This window comes from Armigeres subalbatus, chromosome 1 (assembly GCF_024139115.2).
Source record: "Armigeres subalbatus isolate Guangzhou_Male chromosome 1, GZ_Asu_2, whole genome shotgun sequence".
Taxonomy (NCBI): domain Eukaryota; kingdom Metazoa; phylum Arthropoda; class Insecta; order Diptera; family Culicidae; genus Armigeres; species Armigeres subalbatus.
In genome coordinates this window covers 132,349,603-132,372,265 of record NC_085139.1, presented here as the reverse complement: position 1 = coordinate 132,372,265, position 22,663 = coordinate 132,349,603, and the positions used below count along the sequence as shown (strand labels likewise).

General features: G+C 43.5%; 1 protein-coding gene across 1 annotated transcript; it reads right to left on the bottom strand.

The window, feature by feature from the left end:
- Positions 1–844: 844 nt before the first annotated feature.
- LOC134206457 (dynein light chain Tctex-type-like) lies at positions 845–1,555 on the bottom strand. The gene has a single exon (XM_062682180.1). It carries the CDS (start codon positions 1,418–1,420, stop codon positions 1,085–1,087), a length of 336 nt encoding a protein of 111 aa, XP_062538164.1. The 5' UTR covers positions 1,421–1,555; the 3' UTR covers positions 845–1,084.
- Positions 1,556–22,663: the final 21,108 nt, after the last annotated feature.

The window sequence follows — 22,663 nt, the reverse complement described above, 5'->3', positions numbered from 1 at the left end:
ACCTACACCACACTATACAACGCAGAGTTTACACCCTCTCCTGCGTCGCACCATGCTGAAAAACAAGCTTCCTATCATTTGCTGCCTAATAATATAAATAATCAAACTGAATTAAAATAACAACACCAAACCTAACTCTCCTGATCGATCCTAACTCACTGAATCGAGGAATAAATGCAATGTACGCAGAGTTTAAACCCTCTCTTGCGCTAAGTAATACAAAAACAAACCTTCCAGTAATATGATGCGTTTAAACTATCCTAAAATTGTGCGTGGTAAAGGCCGGTTATACTGTTAAGTTAATTTCTGTTAAACCCTAACTACCACATTACACTGGCATGCTTGGTGTCAATCGGTTGCACTTGGTCTTAGCATTCGTTTTCTTTTGAAATTCTATAACAATTGTACACTTACCACGCCATATTAGTATTATGTAGAACGAATGGTTGACTATTACTATACTAAGTATAGTAAAAGACCGGAAGTAATAATTGGGCCAGCCACCACCAAAACTAAACAATGTTTCTATCAATCTAAATCTATCGAAAGATGAACCACTCAGTAAACTTTCAACAAGATCCGATGATGTTTCAAGTTATTTAGTTTTTAAAGTTTTTTTATGAAGATGCGATTTGCAACTTCAATAGATATTATATCAGTATGCGAAAAAACGGTATGGGACTGATATGCGAGAGGGGGCAGTAGACCGGTCGTGGATCTTTGTTATGCATATACATTTTTTCGAAATTTGTTTCTTAATTTAAGATAATGTTGAACATACGTTTTCACTCGACTACTCAAACTTTTTATTAAAGATGTATTGAATTTATTATGCAACTACATTGAAATTTTGAGAATCATATGGGGAGCCGTATTTTTATTTTTGTGTTATAATATACTGATGGGGTTTGAGGGTGATGGTCCGCCTTCATATATGTTGTTCAATCAGTGAAATAGCAGTGTGCGTGCTTTTTATTGTGTTTGATCCAATATCCACAGTGATACATTCTCTACAACGCGTTACTCACAAAAAAGAAGCCCAATTTTTTATGAAAATCCATCAATGCTAAAAAAGTGGCACATTTCAAATAATCAGTCCGAACACCGTCACGATGCAGTGCATTGTCTTGCATTCCCATCGCACTGTACAAGAACCGTCCGTATCATTATTCCAGAAACAGGAACTAGCCGAGTGCAGTCCAGCGCCATTTTTCTGCATGATTGTACAGGTGACAATATATTTGTATGACTTTTCCAGTTTGGTCAAGGCGTTCAGGCAAGTTTCCACCACCGATCCGCTCCAACTGTTCACCTTGTCCCGTTGGTAGACGTTGTTTGCGATGGTGTTTTCAATTGCTTCTAAGATAATTTTCTTCACGTCATCCACTACGAATTGGTCTTCTTCTCGTCCATCATCCATTGTAGTTCGTATTGTCCCTTGTCTGCAGTTCTTCAAAGCTGAATAACCGATACAAAATACATATACTTTATTTGAGTAGTGCTTGAAGGCGGAATTTATGTCAAAAATTTGTCAAACTTTGAATCGATCAATCATATTCTTGTCAATGCTGAATGTGGGTTACTGTGTTCATCCGAATAATGAGTCTTTTTGCGAAGAATTCAGCTTGTATTAGCACATATTAATAACACACAAAACTTATCAAAAAACTTCCTGAGAGCTCTTTATCCTTTTTGGTTAATTTGTTTAACAAATGTTTTCATTTGGCATACTTCCCAGATAAATAAAAAAAACGCCGAAGTTGTTCCAATTTTGAAGCCGGACAAAAATCCAGCTGATGCTTCTAGTTATCGCCCAATCAGTTTGCTTTCTTCAATAAGCAAACTGTTTGAAAAGATTATTTTAAATAGAATGATGGTTCATATTAATGACAATTCTATTTTTGCTGATGAGCAGGGATCGTAATTCTCACTCATTCTCACGAGCAGAGAATGCTTCCTCACGCTGATTTTCGCCGAGAAATCGGTTTGCGGCAGAGATGCATCTGAACACGAGAACGTTCTGAACACTGCACACTGTTCAAGAGCACTGACCTAACTTAGCAACTTGTATACTAGGAAAACAAATTCAAGCGATGGCTTGATTTGCGATTGCTTTCGTACCAACCCAGTGCACACTGAACTGTGTTCAGAGTTCAAAACTAAGAACACCAAGGCGCGCTCTTGGCTCATGTTCTGTTCAGGATGCATCTCTGGTTTGCGGGAAAAGAAAAAAGATGCGATGAGAGATAACCATTTCTTCCTCACTGTCAGTGCCGCGAAAAGTTGATTTACTCGTTTTCTCACTCCTTTCATCCTTCTCGTGCCATCACCAATTGCAAAAAGAGTAGCCTTTATGGAACAAACAACCTAATCCCTACATGCAGTCGATGTGGTGGCATGGCTATAGTGACTGCATCCCAATGCCATTTTTGTTGATGTTCTACGTTCGAATCCCGTTGGGGACATAAAATTATAATTGCTTACCGAAAATTTTCGCGAAAAGTGAGTGAGGCAGATGGGCGACAATGGATTTTTTTCATATGGAGTACCCTCTTATTTGGCCCATAAATGTATACTCCAATGTCAAAATGCTCATGTACTATCATAAATTGTCGTGGTATTTGTGAAAATTTGTATTGTTTACCGTTTTGACGTAGGACTTACGTCTGTCTTCACTATACTGGGTGTCATTTAGATTTTTGGAAATCGAGAGCGTTACGCTGGAAGGGAAGATTTTGAACGTTACTAGCGGCTTTATCTTTCGATGCATTTTTAAGATTTATATATCAATCGACTCGGACACTCTCCACCGTTTTGCCTATTTCATTGAAACTTAAGATTATTAACGATAAGCTATTGGAAATTTCAATTCTTGTCAAAGCCAGAAAAAATTCATATGTAACCAATCCCGTGCATTCCTAACACGGACATCAGAATGCGGTATGTAACGGGCTTTCGGGTCTACTAGAAGATTTTCTTTGTGTATAAAAGAAGCAGTGCCTGCCGTGTGCGCGTCATTACAATTGGTGACTGACGTGCTTTTTGCTCGCGCATTTTTCGTTCGTTCGTTCGCTGTTTACCTACACAGCGAAAGCATGCAGTCACCAGCGGTAGAACAGCCGGTGGGTCTGCGAATATGCATGAAAGAAGTGGGCGCATTTTTTTTTAATTCTTTGCTTGATGATGGTCGGATGCAGTGGTGTTGGTTGCGATGGATGCAATCGCCCATCGCATCGCTCGGAGTTCACGGCTAGAGGCCGATGATGGCTGAGGCAGCGAGTGCAGCGATGTCAAATGATCGTTAAACTTCTTTTAGGGCATCACTGAAATCTCGCTTAACTTTGCAAAAGGACCTAAGTAACATTTTTTTTCATGAATTAATTTGAGTACTGCAATCAAAAGCTTTCATGTTTTTCTGTTGATTGCGCTATTCAAATTAATTCATGAATAATAAAATGTTACTTAGGTTCTTTGAAAAGTTAAGCGAGAAATGTGCAGTGCAACATAGTAGCCTGAATTTCTGTGTGCTGTCTTTCGCGCCACAAGCAGCAATGTTGCCTGTTGAGGAGTTATGCAACTAGCTCCAGAAAACCGCGTTGTAGATTAAATTCGATTACTAATTATTGGAACGATTAATTCAGATGCGGTTTTCACTGAGTGAAAGCTGTTGAGTATTGCTTTTAGCTATGTAGGTTTTCTTTTAACGTGCGCTTGATGGGGAAGCATCATTAACAGTATAATGAAAAAATAAATTTCCCCTTACTAATTTGCTTGCAAACTTGAAACGGCTTGTGCTAAATCAGTTTTAATCCAAATGAACTCAAATTTTCAGATGACACTCAGAACATGGTAAAGAATCAGATGAGCGCTGTGGAGAAAAATCAATTTTTTGAACCACCCTACTGACCATATGTTAAGTTGTGCTTGGTACTAAACGACACGTACATTAAAACATGGTTATGCTAACAGTTCTGATTCCCCAGCAAAAAAATCAACTACACTGATGAAAATAAAAATTTGATTAAAATAATTACTTTCATTTATTTGCAGAAGGCATTGGCAATTAAAGATGCACAATCAGCAATAGTGTTAATATCCATTTTAGATTAGAAAATTTCACTGTATTACATGTAAATGTTTTAAAAAAGTCTGCGAAAAATAATTTCCATTTCCAGAATATTTAAATAAACTTCATTTACTGAAAAATTGTAATATTAAACTTGACGTAGACTCGGAGTTTCAAAACATTAAATAATTTTTCGTTGATGTGTTAGCTGTACCTCCTCTATTTTAGTACGGTTACTGCTCCTTGACTTGTTTCTTATTGTTGTGATTTTTTTCAGCAGTAAGCACGCATGTTAGCAAAAAGAAGCAACGAAATCAACGAAATCGTTGCTGTATTTCTTTCTTTGGAAAACGGGACAGAATAGCACATTTTGCCCAAGTCTGAAAACTTTATAAATAGAATTTTTAAACTTCAAATACTATCATCAATAAGAAATCTATAAATGCCCTACATTTGCTTGAGTAAATATTTGCATTCGCTTGAGCTGGTGTTCCCCAAGACAGCATACTGCGGCCTATATTGTATAGCATTTTTACTTCTACTTCTTACCTGATTTACCACCAGGGTGTCAAAATCTTTGTTTGCAGATGACACGGGCCGCTCAGCCAAAGGGCGAAGCCTTCGTGTCATTTGTAGTAGATTGCAAAAAAAAATTGGATGTTTTCTCCACTTCCAAAACTCAGCTTATAATTTTCCCACATAAGCCAAAAGCTTCTTATTTGAAACCTTCTAGCAGACATATTATCACTATGAATGAGATTCCAATCAATTGGTCTAGCGAAGCTAAATATTTAGGACTTCTGCTAGATCAAAAATTAACTTTTAAAAGCCACATCGAAGGCATTCACGCCAAATGTAACAAATATATTGAGTGTCTATATCCACTTATAAACAGAAAATCAAAACTTTGTCTTAAGATCAAACTTTTGAGTTGCTGCAATACCAGAAAGAAGGCACTTCAGAGGATTCAAAATAAAATTTTGAAAATATTTCTGAAGTTGCCTCCGTGGTATAGTTAAAAAAAAATTAAAATTTAAAATGTAATCGAAAATACAGAATTGAACAATCGACACCTTTACAGGCAATGTTTAAACGAAACTGATTGAAAACTCGGTATTTGGAATGTCACGACCCTGTTGGAATCTGCTCGAGTTGCCACACACATGGCGATGACCCAAATAATTCAAGAATACTTAATTCTGTCATTGATACCTTACGCTGTTATAAGGTTGATGTGCCTAAAAGGTGAGATACCAAAGAAGTAATGTCAAAAATTAATATGCAAAACACTTCAGGCACGTCAGACTCTGTTATTACAATACCAAACACATAACAAATTATTATTCGTTCGGTATTAAAATCCCTACGCATGTCATGCATAAATAACCTTGCATATTAATTTTTGGTATGAACTACGCCCAGGTTTTTTTTACTCGGTTGGAATTAATTAATTTCTTGGCTAACCTGAACTTTCACAGATTTTAAATACCCCCTGAATTTTCTTTGATTTTTTTGTGAATTTCCTGGGGTTAACTCGTTGTTTCATTAACGCTGAAGGTCTTAAACGACTAAAACCAAACCGTGTAAAAAAAACATGGGTGTATTGAGAAATCGACTGTATATTTTTAATTCGATTTTAAGAATGGCTACGCAGTCTTGAAGATTAAAACAAGATGTATATTTGTCCGACGTTTCGACACGGGGATGGTGTCTTCATCAGAGGAGCGACCTATCTACAAGAACTGGCACAGACTCGGTTGTGCTGATTATCGACATACTCCACAATACCGCCTACAAGGAAATCTCCCAAATTTGCCAGACTGCACCCGTTTGCGGAGGACTTTGTCGGAGAAAATTAAATCGATTTTCGAGAAGGACGATTAACAACGGACCAGACGTTTACTCTCCGATGAGTTCTTGATAAATTTCGCTAATTGTTTGTGGATTTTAAGGCAGCGTACGACTTAGTGAAATGGAATGAGCTGTGGCATATAATGGTAGATCATGGCTTTTTGGCAAAGCTTATTAGGTTGATTCGTACGACGCTGGATTGATCCAAATTGAGCGTCAGGTTATCTTGGGAGTCATCCGATTCGTTCATAACGTTAGATGGATTAATGCAGGCCGATGTGCTCTCTGATCTGCTATTCGACATAGCACTGGAAGGTGCAATTCGAAGACCTGGGCCCTGTAGCATAATCAGACTAATAATATTAGCTACAAGTTACAAGTCAAAAAATTACAAGTACTTGTAATCTGTGTTGCATAAAAGTGATTCGCCAACTAATAATATTAGTACTTGTATTATTAGTAAGGTTGAAATGACAAGTCTGTTAGGTTCATTTACCTGTCAAAATTCATCCGACAGTTCACTGTCAATGCGGCGATAAATAATTTGTTTATATGTGTCTGCAAGTTTGTGCAGTATTCTATGCGTAGGAATACACGGAACACGAATTTATTATTCTTCTCTCTTTAATTTATTGATTCAATCCGGTTTCGTGGTATTGGCATGGTATAGGAGTGATTTTCTGCGTGGTTTTTATATGCGGATTTTGGGATTGACATGGGTTTTAATTATTGCGATTTGTACTTGCGGGTAGGTACCACTTGAAGCATCAGTGGCCTGTTAAGAAATAGATCAAGCCAAAGTTTAGCTCTCCATGAGGTCTGCTAATCCAAGCCGACACTCGACCTTATCTCCACTGTACAGTAGCCGTTCGATAACTGCAAAATGTTTACTTTTCAGTTAACGAATGCCGTTCGATAACTGCAACGCATTCTAGACGTCAAACGATTGTCAATCGACGTCAGATGCAATAAAAGTGAACCTAAATGTGCAACGCAATGCAGCTGTCATTGAGTCTGACATCAGTTTGAAGTTTAGCGGTCCGATAACTGCTAAACTGTTGCAACTTTCGAATTGCAGTTAAAAAACATTGCAGTTAAATGACTTGCAGTTATCAAACGTCTACTGTATTGTGTTGCTAATAGTCGCCTTCTTCATCCCATGGATATCTTTGCTGATGCAGTGAGGCCATGCGGGGATTGACACCTCGGTGTTCAGAGCCGGATCGGTGTAATTCAGGAAGGAATCAATTTGCCCTACTCCCATCTGGTTGGTTAAGCCAGACAGCTGGATTGGGACGGCGTGCCCCAAGGCCTGCCACGGTTTTATGGGACGGAAGGCAGCTGTGACATTAGCCCACCCGCCATTTCAAGACGTAAGACGTAAGAGTAGAGTAATGACACAACTGTCGTTGTATATTTCGATTTCCGCTCGTGTCCATTGACGTTGCCGTTGTCGAAGCTCCTGGACTGGGCTAGTGTGCTGTGAGCAGCGCACGGTCGCTTTGATAGGACCTGCTTACGGATACATGCAGCTTTTTGTAGAAGTTTGACAGAGCCCAACTCGCAGTGACCATGGGGAGGGGTCGTCAAGCTCTTGAACATAGTCCCTGCTGTCACTTTACTTTACTGTACTTTATCTTGCTAAAGTTAATGGTTATGCCGCCTTTCTCTTCAGTGGGATAAAAGTCTCCACTACTGCTCTGTGATCGATTCCAATGAGGTCGATGTCGTCCGCAAAGCCCAGGAGCATATGCGACTGTGTGATAATAGTGCCGTTCCTCTGCACGCCAGATTTCCTTACAATGCCCTGGAGTGCAATGTTGAACAAGAAATTCGAAAGTGCATCACCCTGCTTCAATCCGTCTAAGGTGATAAGCGAGGTTGACACTTCGTCTTCAACCCGAATACTTGATTTCGAGCCATCCAGCGTTGCATGTATCAGTCTTATCAGTTTCGCCGGAGAACCATGTTCGGACATTATCTGCCACAGTTCGTTTCTTTTCTCTGAATCACACGCTGCTTTGAAATCAATGAACCTGCAAGTTGTACTCCCAGAATTTATCTAGTATCATCTGAAGGCTAAACATCTGATCCGTCGTTGATCGGCCCTCCCGAAAACGTGCCTGGTTTTCGCCGAGGAAGTCTGTTAAACAAGATACTCGGCAGAATTTTGTACACCGAGTTCAGAAGGGTGATCCATCTGTGAATGGTACAATCTAGTCTGTGACAGGCTTTGTCTCGCTCGACAGTGATTTGCCTCGCTCAGTTGTCTCCCATTTTTTTGAATCAACGAATGCCAAATTTCAACCATCTAGAAAACATCATCGATTACGCCATGGGCATAAAGTTGGCATAAGTTGAGTCGATTTTTACTCATGATCTGATTTTTTCAATGCCTGGTCTGTGACCTTTCTTTTAGATCGGGTATATGAGGCCATCCAACCAGCCGGCAGGCAGTTCTTCATCCTCCCATATTGTCTGGATAATTTGGTGGATCGATTGATGCAGCTGCTCACTTCCTTGTTTGAGAAGCTCGACCGGGATCTCGTCCTTCCCAGCAGCTTTACTGTTTTTCAGTCTCGTCCAGCTGGTGGTTCCACGGATTGGCCGTCGCCGACTATGTCCATCCTGCTCCTTAATACACCTTCATTTTCACCATTCAACAAATTTTCGAAGTGCTTCTTCTACCTAACTGCCATCATAGTCTTGTCTGCCCTCTTTGTCATTGCACATGGCATTGCATTGCATTGACAGTTGCGTAAAACCTCCGCATATCGTTTCTATCCATGTTCTCCGGCGCTTCAGCTATCCCACTCTCTTCGTGTTGCCTTTTTTTCTGCGATGGATTCGTTTCTCTTCTGCCCTCGCTACACTGTACCGCTCTCTGTTGGAACGGGTACGAGCCACTAGCATTCAACTCTTAGCAGCATTTTTCTCATCCGTCACACGCTGGTACTCCTCATCAAACCAATAATTTCGTTGGCGTCGCTGTGCAGTGCCTAAAGGCTCCCCCAGACCTAAGCGATTTCATCGCCGCGACGGCGACAACTAGTCGCCACGATTCTATCGTTGGGTCGCTGCAGGCAATGTTCTATTTACGCTTCCATTTCAGCGGCGACAGAATCACTGTCGCCAAGCGATAGAATCGCGTCGTGACTGTCGCGTCGCGTGTGTTTGGGGGAACCTTAACACTTCTTGCGCTGTTGTAGTCACAGCCTCGTGGATATTTTCCCACAATCTGTTGACGTCGCCAGATAAGGTGGCATCTCCTATCCGCTCGTCTAACTTCTAGTGGTACTGTTCAGCAATTCCTTCAACTGACAAGCGTTAGATATTGAAACATATCGTTCTGTTGTTTCATAAATTCATTTCGTTGGAAAGTCGCGCCCGAATTTTTGCAACTACAAGGTAGTAATCAGAGACAATGTTCGGACCTCCGAAGGATCTTACATCCATAACATCCGAGAAATGTAGTCCGTCGATCAGCACGTGGTCTATCTGTGAGCAAGTGTCTCCACTCGGATGTTGCCAGGTGTGTCTGCGGATATTCTTACGTGCGAAGTAGGTACTACTGATTGCCATCCCTCTAGCACCAGCAAAGGCTACAAGTCGCAGACCGTTATCATTGCAAGAGGAACGAAAGCTTTCCGTACCAATGACAGGGCGAAAGAAACTTTCTCTTCCGATCTGCGAATTTGCATCCCCAATGACAATTTTTACATCGTGTGTTGTGCACTCTCCGTAGGCCTTATCAAGGCTTTCACAAAACTCATCCTTCACGACATCAGGATTATCGTTCGTTAGGGCATGATTGACGCTAATCAAGCGATAGTTGAAGATTTTGCCTTTCATTCTTAACTCGCAAATTCGGTCGTTTATCGGCTTCCACCGGATAACACGCTTCATCTGCTTCTCGATCACCATGAAGCCAACTCCACGTTCGGCTCTGTCATCACCGCTATAGTAGATGCGACACTTAAATGGAGTGTTAGGTATGGGATCTACCGATCAGAACTCAGTTCTGGGCCAACGTTTTTTTCTGGATTATTGCCAGATTCACGCCGACTTTCCGCAGCTCACAAGCCAGGAGCTTAACATGTGCGGGTCCATTCAAAGTTCTCACGTTCCAAGATCCGACTTGGTCGTTGTCCTTTATTCGTTGCCGGGTCTGCTGCCGTTGAATCAATCCGTTTGCTCTACTTTTGCCTTTCTTGGTAGTTGTAGAATCTTCGGTAGGCTACCTTATCAAGGTTGCGGTACCTACATCGCATTGAAGAGGATGCCTTTTCAATGCTGACACAATGCAGCATGATGTGCACAGTTTTGCTTAGAGTCCTTTGCTGGCACTCGGACGATGATCAGGCGCCCCTAACATATGGAACAGAGGCTGTTGTGAGCCGCTCCTAAAAGGGAGAACAGACGCTCGATCAGATTTGCACCTCCGGAAAGGAGCAAACCCCTTCTTCACTGTTAGCATATGACCAAGGTTCCCACCGGGGTTGGTTACCCGATTGCTCGTATCACGTTCGAAGCTACGAGGAGGTAGGGATAGGAGTTGCTGGATAAGAGGCTAAAAACCACGAAATGGGGTATATTTTATTCCTTCAGGTATGCATTACCCAGCATTTGCCATGACAGATTTATGATCTCCATTATTTATTTATTTAATCAGACTAAGGCCGAAGTGGCCTGTGCGGTATATAAGAGTCTTCTCCATTCGGCTCGGTCCATGGCTACACGTCGCCAACCACGCAGTCTACGGAGGGTCCGCAAGTCATCTTCCACCTGATCGATCCACCTTGCCCGCTGCGCACCTCGCCTTCTTGTGCCTGTCGGATCGTTGTCGAGAACCATTTTCACCGGGTTACTGTCCGACATTCTGGCTACGTGCCCGGCCCATCGCAGTCGTCCGATTTTCGCGGTGTGAACGATGGATGGTTCTCCCAACAGCTGATGCAATTCGTGGTTCATTCGCCTCCTCCACGTACCGTCCGCCATCTGCACCCCACCATAGATGGTACCGCAGCACTTTTCCTTTCGAAAACTCCGTGCGCGTTGGTCCTCCACGAGCATCGTCTAGGTCTCGTGTCCGTAGAGGACTACCGGTCTAATTAGCGTTTTGTAGATTGTCAGTTTGGTACGGCGGCGAACTCTATTCGATCGGAGCGTCTTGCGGAGTCCAAAGTACGTACGATTTCCAGCCACTATGCGTCTCCGAATTTCTCTGCTGGTGTCATTTTCGGCAGTCACCAGTGAGCCCAAGTACACAAATTCTTCTACCACCTCGATTTCGTCACCACCGATGCAAACTCGCGGTGGGTGGCTCACATTGTCTTCTCTTGAACCTCTTCCTATCATGTACTTCGTCTTCGACGTGTTGATGACTAGTCCGATCCGCTTAGCTTCCTCTTCAGTCTGATGTAGGCTTCCTCCATCTTCTCAAAGTTACGTGCCATAATATCTATGTCGTCGGCGAAACCAAATAGCTGGACGGACTTATTGAAAATTGTACCACCTGGGTTAATCCCCTCCCTTCGTATTACCCCTTCCAAAGCGATGTTGAATAGCAAACACGAAAGACCATCACCTTGCCGTAACCCTCTGCGGGTTTCGAAGGGACTCGAGAATGCCCCTGAAACTCGAACCACGCACATCACCCGATCCATCGTCGCTTTGATCAACCGTGTCAGTTTATCCGGAAAACCGTGTTCGTGCATTAGCTGCCATAGCTGGTCCCGATCGATTGTATCATATGCGGCTTTGAAGTCGATGAATAGATGATGTGTGGGCACGTTGTATTCGCGGCATTTCTGCAGTATTTGGCGAATGGCGAACACCTGGTCCGTGGTGGAGCGTTCGCCCATAAAACCCGCCTGATACTGTCCCACGAGCTCCCTTTTGCAGTTGGTGCTAGTCGACGGCATAAAATTTGGGAGAGTACCTTTTGTAGGCGGCGTTCAGCAATGTGATTGCGCGATAGTTGCTACAATCCAGCTTATCACCCTTTTGTAGATGGGACACACGACACCTTCCATCCACTCCTGCGGCAAAACTTCCTCCTCCCAAATCTTGGTAATGACCCAGTGCAGCGCTCTAGCCAGTGCCTCACCACCGTGTTTAAATAGCTCTCCTGGTAGTTGGTCAACCCCAGGGGCTTTGTTGTTCTTCAGCCGGCCAATCTCCTCCTGGATTTCATGGAGATCCGGAGCCGGTAGAATTATGTCCTGCGCGCGTTCTCCCAGGTCCATCACCATACCGCCATCTTCGTCTGCCACATCGCCATTCAGGTGTTCTTCGTAGTGCTGCCGTCACCTTTGGATCACCTCACGGTTGTTCGTAAGAAGGTTCCCGTTTAGGTCCTTACGCGTATCAGGCTGTGGCACGTGGCCCTTACGTGAACGGTTCAACTTCTCATAGGACTTTCGCGGGTTATTAGCGCGGTACAGTAGCTCCGTCTCTTCACGATCTCGATCTTCCTGCTGGCGCTTTTTCCTCCGGAAAATCGAGTTTTGTCTGTTCCGCGCCCGTTTATATCGTGCCTCGTTTGCCCTCGTGCGGTATTGCAGCAATCTCGCCCATGCTGCATTCTTCTCTTCTATTAACTGCTCACATTCGCCGTCATACCAGTCGTTTCTTTGATCCGGGGGCACCGTGCCAAGTGCAGCGGTTGCGGTGCTACCAATGGCGGATCGAATATCTCTCCAGCCATCTTTCAAGAGACGCTGCGCCTAGCTGCTCTTCCGTTGAAGTGCTACTTCCAGCTGCTGCGCGTATTCTTGGGCTAGTCTACCATCTTGTAGCCGCCCAATGTTAAGCTGCGGCGTCCGACTTCGACGCGTGTTGTACACCGTCGAGAGTTTTGAGCGCAGGCATACTGCAACGAGGTAGTGGTCGGATTCAATATTCGCACTGCGGTAAGTGCGGACGTTCGTGATGTCGGAGAAGAATTTACCGTCGATTAGAACGTGGTCGATTTGGTTTTCCGTTTCTTGGTTAGGTGATCTCCATGTGGCCTTGTGGATATTTTTGCGGGGAAAGAAGGTGCTTCGGACTACCATTCCGCGGGAGGCTGCGAAGTTTATGCATCGTTGGCCGTTGTCATTCGATACGGTGTGCAGACTATCCGATCCGATGACCGGTCTATACATTTCCTCCCTTCCTACTCTGTGCGTTCATGTCACCGATGAAGATTTTGACGTCCCGCTGTGGGCATCCATTGTATGTCTGTTCCAGCTGTGCGTAGAACGCTTCTTTCTCGTCGTCGGGTCTCTCTCCGTGTGGGCAGTGAACGTTGATGATGCTATAGTTGAAGAAACGGCCTTTAATCCTCAGCTTGCACATCCTTGCGTTGATTGGCTGCCACCCAATCACGATTTGGCGCATCTTACCCAGCACTATGAAGCCGGTTCCCAGCTCGTTGATGGTGCCACAGCTTTGGTAGAAGGTAGCCGCTCGATGCCCGCTTTTCCACACTTTCTGTCCTGTCCAGCAAATCTCCTGCAGCGCCACGACGTCGAAGTTGCGGGGATGTAATTCATCGTAGATCATCCTGTCGCAACCTGCGAAACCTAGCGACTTGCAATTCCATGTTCCAAGCTTCCAATCGTGATCCTGTATTCGTCGCCTAGGTCTTTGCTGATTGATCTCCATAGTATTTTGTAATGTTATTGTGCATAACACATATGATAATTTGGAAAATTTTAAGGTCTGTCTGTTTTATGGACAGCCCCAAAGTTTTGCGACTGGGATGGATCATTCGCATACTACACAACTAATAAGACCACGTTTCCATTCGATATTATCCAACACAACACTGTGGTAAGTATCATGTATACCTATTATTTAGATAGGATTGTAAAAGAACAACCACTAACCACTATTTTTTTATTTCACTGCCCTTCAAGGTGGATAGATCATTGATATTTTCTTATCAAAGAAAGCCCAGGAAACATCCTTCAACTCTTCTGAAGACATCATGACTCTAAAATGTAGTTTTCAGGATACGCGAAAGGCGCAAAGTTTCAACCCAGAGGTTGAGAGTTCGATTCTCGATTCTACTTAGGATGCTCCCGGGTGAAGAGATAATCGGCTCCTTGAGCAGAGTGTATCTATTGTATAATATATATTTGGGGCCTTCTTAGCCGCGGTAAGCGCGCGGCTACAAAGCAAGACCATGCTTAGGGTGGCTGGGTTGATTCGGTGCCGTCTAGACAATTTTTTGGATTGGAATTCTCTCGACTTCCCTGGGCAGTAATATCGTGTTTAGCCTCATGATATACAAATGAAAATGGTAACTTAGCTTAGAAACCTCGAGTTAATATCTGTGGAAGTGCTAAATGAACACTAGGCTGCGAGGCCAAAGCCAATAATAAGAATAAGAATATCAATGAAACTTGCAGACGTCCAGCCTAATGGAACGTACACACGGTCAAAGCAGTTTGACCAACATTGACTTACCTCTCGTTTATTCAAAACCATCAAGTTTTACCAACAGCGGCATGAACAATCAATTTATTCGACAACAATATCACACACGAACGACCGAAAAGCCAACTGAGCACCAACCATCAAAAATATATGGGGTTTGTGCAACTTCACTCAAATGCTCAAACATGTTCGCGAACCTTGACTCCACCCCAACAACTCAAACCAAAATCAAACCGTTTTAATTTTTCCAACCGAGCCGCCAACTGTCAAATGGTTGTTCGAACAACTTCACACGTTTAAACAAAGCAAATCGAAGCGTTTTCTTTGGGGCGGAGTCAATCGTCAAACGTTGACTGGTGTGTATGCTGCATAACACATCCCAAGTCCCGGTGTTAGGTGGATCGCCGAATAGACCTGACAGGACGGCCTCCGACCAGATAGGAGGTTTGCGCAGGCCCAATAAGCCGCCTTCAAAAGCAACCAACGAACGGCATAGAAGATAATACGATTCGACACAATGCAGGTAACGACCAGGCGACGAATAAAGGACCACGACTGGAAGCTTGGAACAAGAAACTGCAAGCCACTAGGTTTCGCAGGTTTCGAAAGATAATCTGCGATGAATTACTTCCGAAAATTCGATCGTCGTAGCGCTGCAGGAAATGCTAAACCCAGAATGCCATGCCACTATATATGATTTTCTTCAAACAAGTTGAAATAAATTGACGAGAATTATTGCAATAAGAAGAAATAAATTGAAAAATGAAATCTATCCACACCCAACCAGCAGCGGATGACAGATTTCAATACATTTCTGCAAAGGACCCTACAGGAACTGTATAAAATGTTGACATATAAAAAATTGAACCGTTGGTTTCTGTACAGAATTTCCCAGAATGCTGAGTTTTGCGAAAAACTATTGATCGCAATAAAAACAAAAGATGGTGCAATTTGTTCAAAACAGGTTTTGCTATTTTTCGGAATTGTGTAAAATACAACTTATTTATTTGTGGAGCAAGGACTATGTCCAAGGGCGACGATGTGGTAGGGTTTGACATGGGCCCTGTTAACCTCTATAAAAGCCGCATGTACTGCAAGTAGGCTCGCCAAAGCGACCGTGTGCCGCCTCAAAGCGCAGCCAAGTCCTGGTGTTAGGTGAGCGCAAACAGCCCTGCACGACGGCCTCCGACGAGACAAGAGGTTTGCGAGGCCCAATAAGCCGCCTTTGAAAGCAATCATTACGAACATATAAGAGATAATGCGACTCGATATAATCGGCAAGATAGGCGACGAATACAGGATCACGAAGCTTGGGACATGGAATTGCAAGTCGCCAGGTTTCGAGGTTGCGACAGGATGATCTACGATGAATTACATCCCGCAACTTCGACGTCCATTCCGTGCCGATAGTTCGAACGAGCCAGACGTGTGTGCTGTGTCTCATCGCGGATTGGTTCGAGTGCGAGATGGGTGTGATTCCTACCTACGGATCGCAGATCGCCGTCGGCGAGTGAAGTAGCTGCTTCTGGCGACGCCAGTGAAGCAGGCTATTGTTAGCTGCTCACACAGCAGCAGGGCGAGTGTGAAATGTTTTGTTCTCCCATCTGCTTGATTCGGAGTGGGACTGATAGAATAAATAAAATTAGTTTTTTTAAAGTTTTTTTCTGATTAGCTATTAGTCTTAAGTTAACATAAGCAAAACTATCCTTCCATCTTGCGGGTGAGAATGGAGACAGAGACTGTGGAAGGCAATGGGCCTCCAAAAGATGCAGGACACGATTGACCATGCGGCTTCGCCTGGGCCTTGGGTTGTTTACTTTCGGCAGAAAGTGGAGAATAGATTTTCTGGGCATAAACGAGATTTGAGCGTCGTTTTACGAAGCTTGAATTCAGCCAAATCAACAGGAACAACTACGCATCACCGCACCTACATACCAGGGGCGAATGAAATTGCTGGCGACAGGGCGTACAATGTTGAATATTTAGTTTATGTCTCGCGGGAGGTCGAGATAGAAGGCGTAATCAACGCAGCGAGCTTTGCAAGGATGTGCTTGCAGGAAACGCCTAAAGAATCCCTGCAATCTACCGTGGATATTCTGGACCAGAATTGTTCTAGCAGCCACGGTAGATGGCAAAAGGTTTATTCCAAGTCAGGCTCGCTTCGGGTGACATTCGCCGGTTCGATGCTTCCAAAGTATGTCGATATAGAAAATATGTTGTTTCCGGTGCGTCTTTTGTGCCAAGGGTATTTAATTGTACCAACTGCAAAAACTTGGTCACACTGCCGAGTTTTGGACAACAAACCACGTTGTGGCAAATGCTCAGAAGACATCGGAGGAGTTCTGCCAGCAACAAGCAACAAAATGTGCCATTGTGGTTTGAACCCTCCCATGGTTGCATGAATGCCCGGTGTACAAAAAGCGCACAAAAAGTGAAGCGCCTGTTGGTACAGCGCTCCAAGCAGTCGTAAGCGGAAATGGTTAGGTCGCAAGACACATCCGCCACAGCCACTGCATCGACTGCTATTTCAGCCACCGTTCGTAAGTGATTATTATGATTCCATATCAGACGAATTGGACTCTGACGCAGCCGAATGGATGATTCTGCGGAGGTACACGTGCCCGAAAAGAGGAAGCAACCGTCTTCCCCGGATCGGTAAGAGAACAAAGTCATCCATAAAAGCTTGCCAAAATCTGAAGGTAATGGGGTTTATTTAAAATCCGAAGCAATCTGTCCCTACTGCTTCTTTTGATCCTAGTTGCGGGCAGATTCGCCATTTCTAAATCCGATGTTTCGAAGAAACATCCGGCTAGAGAATCAACGAAAGAAAAACAAATTCGCACTTCTAGAAAAGAGTTCCGTCCAAGCGAGGATTGATCTCCTTTAAGGACCTTGTGGACCGTTTTTGAATTTGTTCAATATCTGAATTCATTAAGGCAATCATTGACCTCTTTATACCAACAGTAGAAAGTTATCTGAAGCAATTGACTGTTTCGGCTCCTCTTGCAGAAAAATCTTTCGATGGATAATACGGCCAACACCGAAGATACAATCACTGTGCTGCAGTGTAATTGTCACAGTCTGAAAAATAAATTAGACGTGGTTCAAGTTTTTGATTGCAATTCCGATTTGATATATTTGCACTCTGAAACATGGTTTCTTCTGAAGATGAAATCAACTTCCACGATTTTAACATTATTCGCCAAGATCGGATGATCATTATGGTGGCGTTCTTTGGGGATCAAAAATGCTACTCCTTCATAGAATTCCCATTCCGACTGTTCGGCTTAGAAATCGTCGCATGCCAAGTAAATGTGAAGAATAAAGACCTTTGTCAGCTTCAGTGTACATTCCTCCAAATGCCTCTATTAATCGTCGACATTTTTGGAGCGTAGTCTCCTCCTATCATCTCCTGTATTGATATTGGGTGATATGAACGCACATGGTATTGGATGGAAACGTAAGACGATTATAGAGCGCCTATTTTCTATGATTTGTGTGACGATTTCAATTTGAATATTTTGAACACTGGTGAAGTAACTCGAATAGGACCAAATGGTCAACAAAGCCGTATTGATCGTCTTTATGTTCAAATTCACTATCATTAGATTGCACGGAAGGTAATTCAAGATCCCCATGGTAGTGATCATATGCCGATAGTTACCAAATTAAAAGTAGCTATCAATAATCTGAGCCAGTTAATGTTCCTTTCGACCACGAAAACATTGACTGGCCAAAATTTCATCGGCGGTAAAATTGGTATAGAATCAACTGATACTTTCCACCTTTGGATGAATATCGATTCCTTACTGAGGATTCAAAAAGCGCACTAGAGCTCAGAAACGACGCGTTCCAAGTGCATCTGTCATCAGAAGACCATGGATGGGATGATGAATGTACGTTGTATTCTGAGAAATCTGATGCCTTCAAGGCCTTTCGTAAACACGGAAGGTCGAGCTTTTGAAGAGTATTTGAGGCTGAAAGAAAGCTCAAAAATCTTCAAGGCAAAAACGTAGCTACTGGCGACGTTTTGTCGAGGACTACTACGAGAAACCTCAGATAACACTTTGGAAAACGGCTCGCAACATGGGAACCGCATTTCCAACCAAAGTAGAATCGACCAGCAGATATTTCGAGAATCAGTCTGATCCCGGTTCTTGGGTGGACCATTCTCAATGCTGGAACTTTCTATGTCTCTTCTTTCATCGAATAACTCTGCTCCGGGATGCGATAACATCAAATTCAATCTTCTTAAAACTCCCCAGATATCGCAAAAGACGATTACTTGACCTGTACAACTGTTTCATGGAGTACAACATTGTGCCACCCGAATGGCGACAGTGAAAGTAATAGCTATTCAAAAGCCTGGAAAACCAGCGTTCAATACAATTCATACGACCGATTGCCATGCTATCATGCATGAGAAAATTGTTGAGAAAATGATCCTTTCAAGAGTCGACATTGGATCGAAGAAAATGCATTGCTTTCAAATACTCAGTTTGGTTAGAAAAGGAAAGGAACAAACGATTGTCTAGCGTTGCTTTCTTCAGATATCAACTGGCCTTTGCGCACAAGGAGCAATTGGCTTCAGTATTCTTGGACATTAGGGCGCTTTTGATTCAGTTTCCATAGAAGTACTGTCAGACAATCTGACAGTAGTGGATTACCCGTTATGAATAATTTCTTGTACAATTTTTGTCAGAAAAACAAATGAACTTCACACTCGGCACTCTGACAACTTCCAGAAATAGCTACATGGGCCTTCCCAAGGCTCGTGTTTAAGTCCCTTGCTTTATAATTTCTATGAAAGATATTGACATGTTTGGAAGGACAATGCACGCTCAGACAACTTGCAGATGATGCTCGGCTCTAAGAGGTCCATGTGCAGCTGTCTTGCAAGGACCATTCAAAGTAATTAGATAATCTGACTGTTTGGGCCAGACATTTAGGGATCGAGTTTTCACCGCAAAAACTCAATTGGTTGTGTTACCAAGAAGCGGTATCCTGCTCAACTGAAACTCAAGCTGTTGAATGATGATATCAACCAATCTTTATCTTCTAAATACCTTGGCGTGTTTGATTCCAAATGCACCTGGAAACTCCACATTGAGTATTTGATACAAAATGCCGGAAAAGGATCCATTTTCTACGTTCTATCTCCGGAAATGGTGGGTGCTCACCCGAAGACCTCATCAAACTCTATAGACACATATTCTCTCTGTTTTAGAGTATGGTTCCTTCTGCTTCCTCTCAGCAGCTGATTGCCACCTGATCAAATTGGAACGAATTCAGTATCGTTGTTTGCGTATTGCCCTGGCTGCATGCATTCAACGCATAACATGATGGAGGTGCTTGCTGAGTCACTCCTTTAAAGCACCGTTACTGGGAGCTCTACTTAGAATACTCATTAAATGTGGAACAAGTAACACACTTGTTCAGATAACTTCGATAATAGTTGAACCAACTTGTCGTTCAAGATCCTGAGAGTTTATCTCAACTACATATCGTCAGATCTTTGTCTTCCGTGTTATAATCCCCTCGAGTTCACTTCACCAACGAGTTCCCCAATTGTATACGATCTGTCCAAGAAACATGCTATTCAAGGAATACCGATCATCTTCGACAAATATCTATTCCCCACTTTTTCTGAAAAATATGAACGTCAATTAACAACAGATATTCACTGATGGCTCGCATCAACGGATCCACTGGCTTCGGTGTTTTCAAGTAACTTCAACCACCTTCCAAAACTTCAGGAACCGTGTTCGGTTTATGTTGCTGAGCTGGCAGCAATTAACTTCGCTTTGGGGATAATTTCCAATCAGCCCGTAGACCATTATTTCATCTTTCGGATAGTCTTAGTTCTATCGAGACTCCGGTCGATGAAATGTTAAGCACGCATCTTACTTTCTTTCAAACATAAGAGAGCAGATGCGTGTTTTGGTCGAAAGATCATTCAAGATTACCTTGTTTGGGTCCCATCTCACTGCTCAATCTACGGCAATGAGAAGGCACTGCTGGCAAAGGTGGGCGCACAGGAAGGTGAGGTTTATGATAGACACTCGAGCAACGAGTTTTTCCATTAGTCCGTCAGAGTACTCTTCAAAGTTGGCAAAGGAATTCAAAATGAACTCGGAGGTGGCTATTTTCCATAGTTCCAAAAGTTTCTGGGCGAGCTGGTTCAGAGGTGAGGACTTAAGTCGAGGCTTCATTGCGTGATGTCGAGACTTATGTCCAATCTATTCACAAACGCACATCTGTACAGAATAAACCTTGTCGATAGCAACTTATGGTGGAGCCGGTTGATGACATCGATCACGTAGTTTGGTCCTGCTCGGAAAATGACGCTCCAGAGAGCAATTATTGGATACCCCGGCTCGAGGTAAACAACCCTTCAGGGAAGTTCGAGGTTGGGAGATCGTGATAGCTCTTGCCATCCGGAAGATGCCTCCAGTCGAACCATTCCTCGAGCATGACGACACGCCACATCGTCAGACGCCAAATGCCCGGGAGAAGCTGAAATTTCCTTATCCCAAATCCAAGCCCCGTCCATCCTTAAACATTGTAACTAACCTCGAGTCACCACGAGTACGCTGGTCCTCTCTCTTATTAACTGTATAAAAAATGATATTGATTGTTATATCACAAAGAACCATGGCTCCGTAAAGGTTATACACGCCCGAGCCTACCAAATAAACGAACTTGGAAAAAAACTTCGACGTCGTGGCGCTGCAGGAGAGACTGGACAGGAGAAAGATGGAAAAGCGGGCATCGAGCGGCTACCTTCTACCAAAGCTGTGGCACACCAACGAGCTGGGAACCGGCTTCAGTGCTGGGTAAGATGCGCCATCGTGTGATTGGGTGGCAGCCAATCAACGCAAGGATGCAGTGAGGATTAAAGGCCGTTTCTTCAGCTATAGCATCATCAACGTATGCCCACACGAAGGAGACCGACGACGAGAAAGAAGCGTAACGCACAGCTGGAGCAGACATAGATGATGCCCACTGCGGACGTCAAAATCATCGGTGACATGAACGCACAGGTAGGAAGGAGGAAAATAGACAGGTCATCGGACCGGATAGTCACACCGTATCGAATGTCAACGGCCAACGATGCATAAACTTGCAGCCTCCCGCAGAATAGTAGTCCAAAGCACCTTCTTTCCCCGCAAAATATCCGAAGGCCCATGAGATCACCTAACCAAGAAACGGAAAACCAAATCGACCACGTTCTAATCGACGGTAAATTCTTCCGACATCACGAACGTCCGTTCACGCAGTGCGAATATTGAATCCGACCACAACCTCGTTGCAGTATGCCTCGTTCAAAACTCTCGAGGTGTACAACACGCGTCGAAGTCGGACGCGCGGCTAAACATTGGGCGGCTCAAGACGGTAGACTAGCCCAAGAATACGTAGCAGCTGGAAGTGGCACCTAACGGAAGAGCAGCTAGGCGCAGCGTCTCTTGAAGATGGCTGGAGATATTCAATCCGCCATTGTAGCACCGCTACCGCTGCATTGCACGGTGCCCGGATCAGAGAAACGACTGGTATGACGGCGAATGGAGGAGTTAGTAGAAGAGAAGAATGCAGCATGGAGATTGCTGCAACACCGCACGAGGGCGAACGAGGCACGATATAAACGGGCGCGGAACAGACAAAACTCGATTTTCCGGAGGAAAAGCGCCAGCAGGAAGATCGAGACCGTGAAAAGACGGAGCACACTGTATCGCGCTAATAACACACGAAAGTTCTAAGGAGGGGCTCACTGTCAAACCCACCACATCCCAGGGCCACAACTCGGATGGCCTGGGGAGGATCGTCAAGCCCTTAGACATAGTCCTTGCTGCCCTGATCAACACTTAGTGATCCGGTTGAGTAAATGATTTCTGGTGCTTAATCGCGAAAAGGGCAATTTTATAATATTTTCACATATGTCGTTTATGCGAAGGTGCAGATTCGGGGGTGTTTCAACTGCTGTGGGCAGAAAATGTATGCCCTTCCATACAAATACTTTTCTAAAAACATGATTTTTTTCAAAATTAAGTTTTACTGAAAGCCAGTAAAAGCTAAGAAGAAATATCTTCTATAATTTTCATCCAGTCATGGAGTCAAAGACCTGAATATTATGGAAGATGAATAAAATTAAGAAGGCAGGCATTTGTTCAAGAATTCATTAAAATGGAATTTTATTTTCGCTCCTTTGGAAGACAAAGTTTATAAAACATATTCGTATCGACATAAAGAAAATAGAAAAGGTTAGTTTTAAACATTATATGGATAATGCTATTAAGTTTTTGTACTAAACAAGTGAATAAC

Coding starts and splice junctions, on each gene's coding strand:
- LOC134206457 (XM_062682180.1), bottom strand. CDS start 1,420: ATGGATGATGGACGAGAAGAAGACCAATTCGTAGTGGATGACGTGAAG.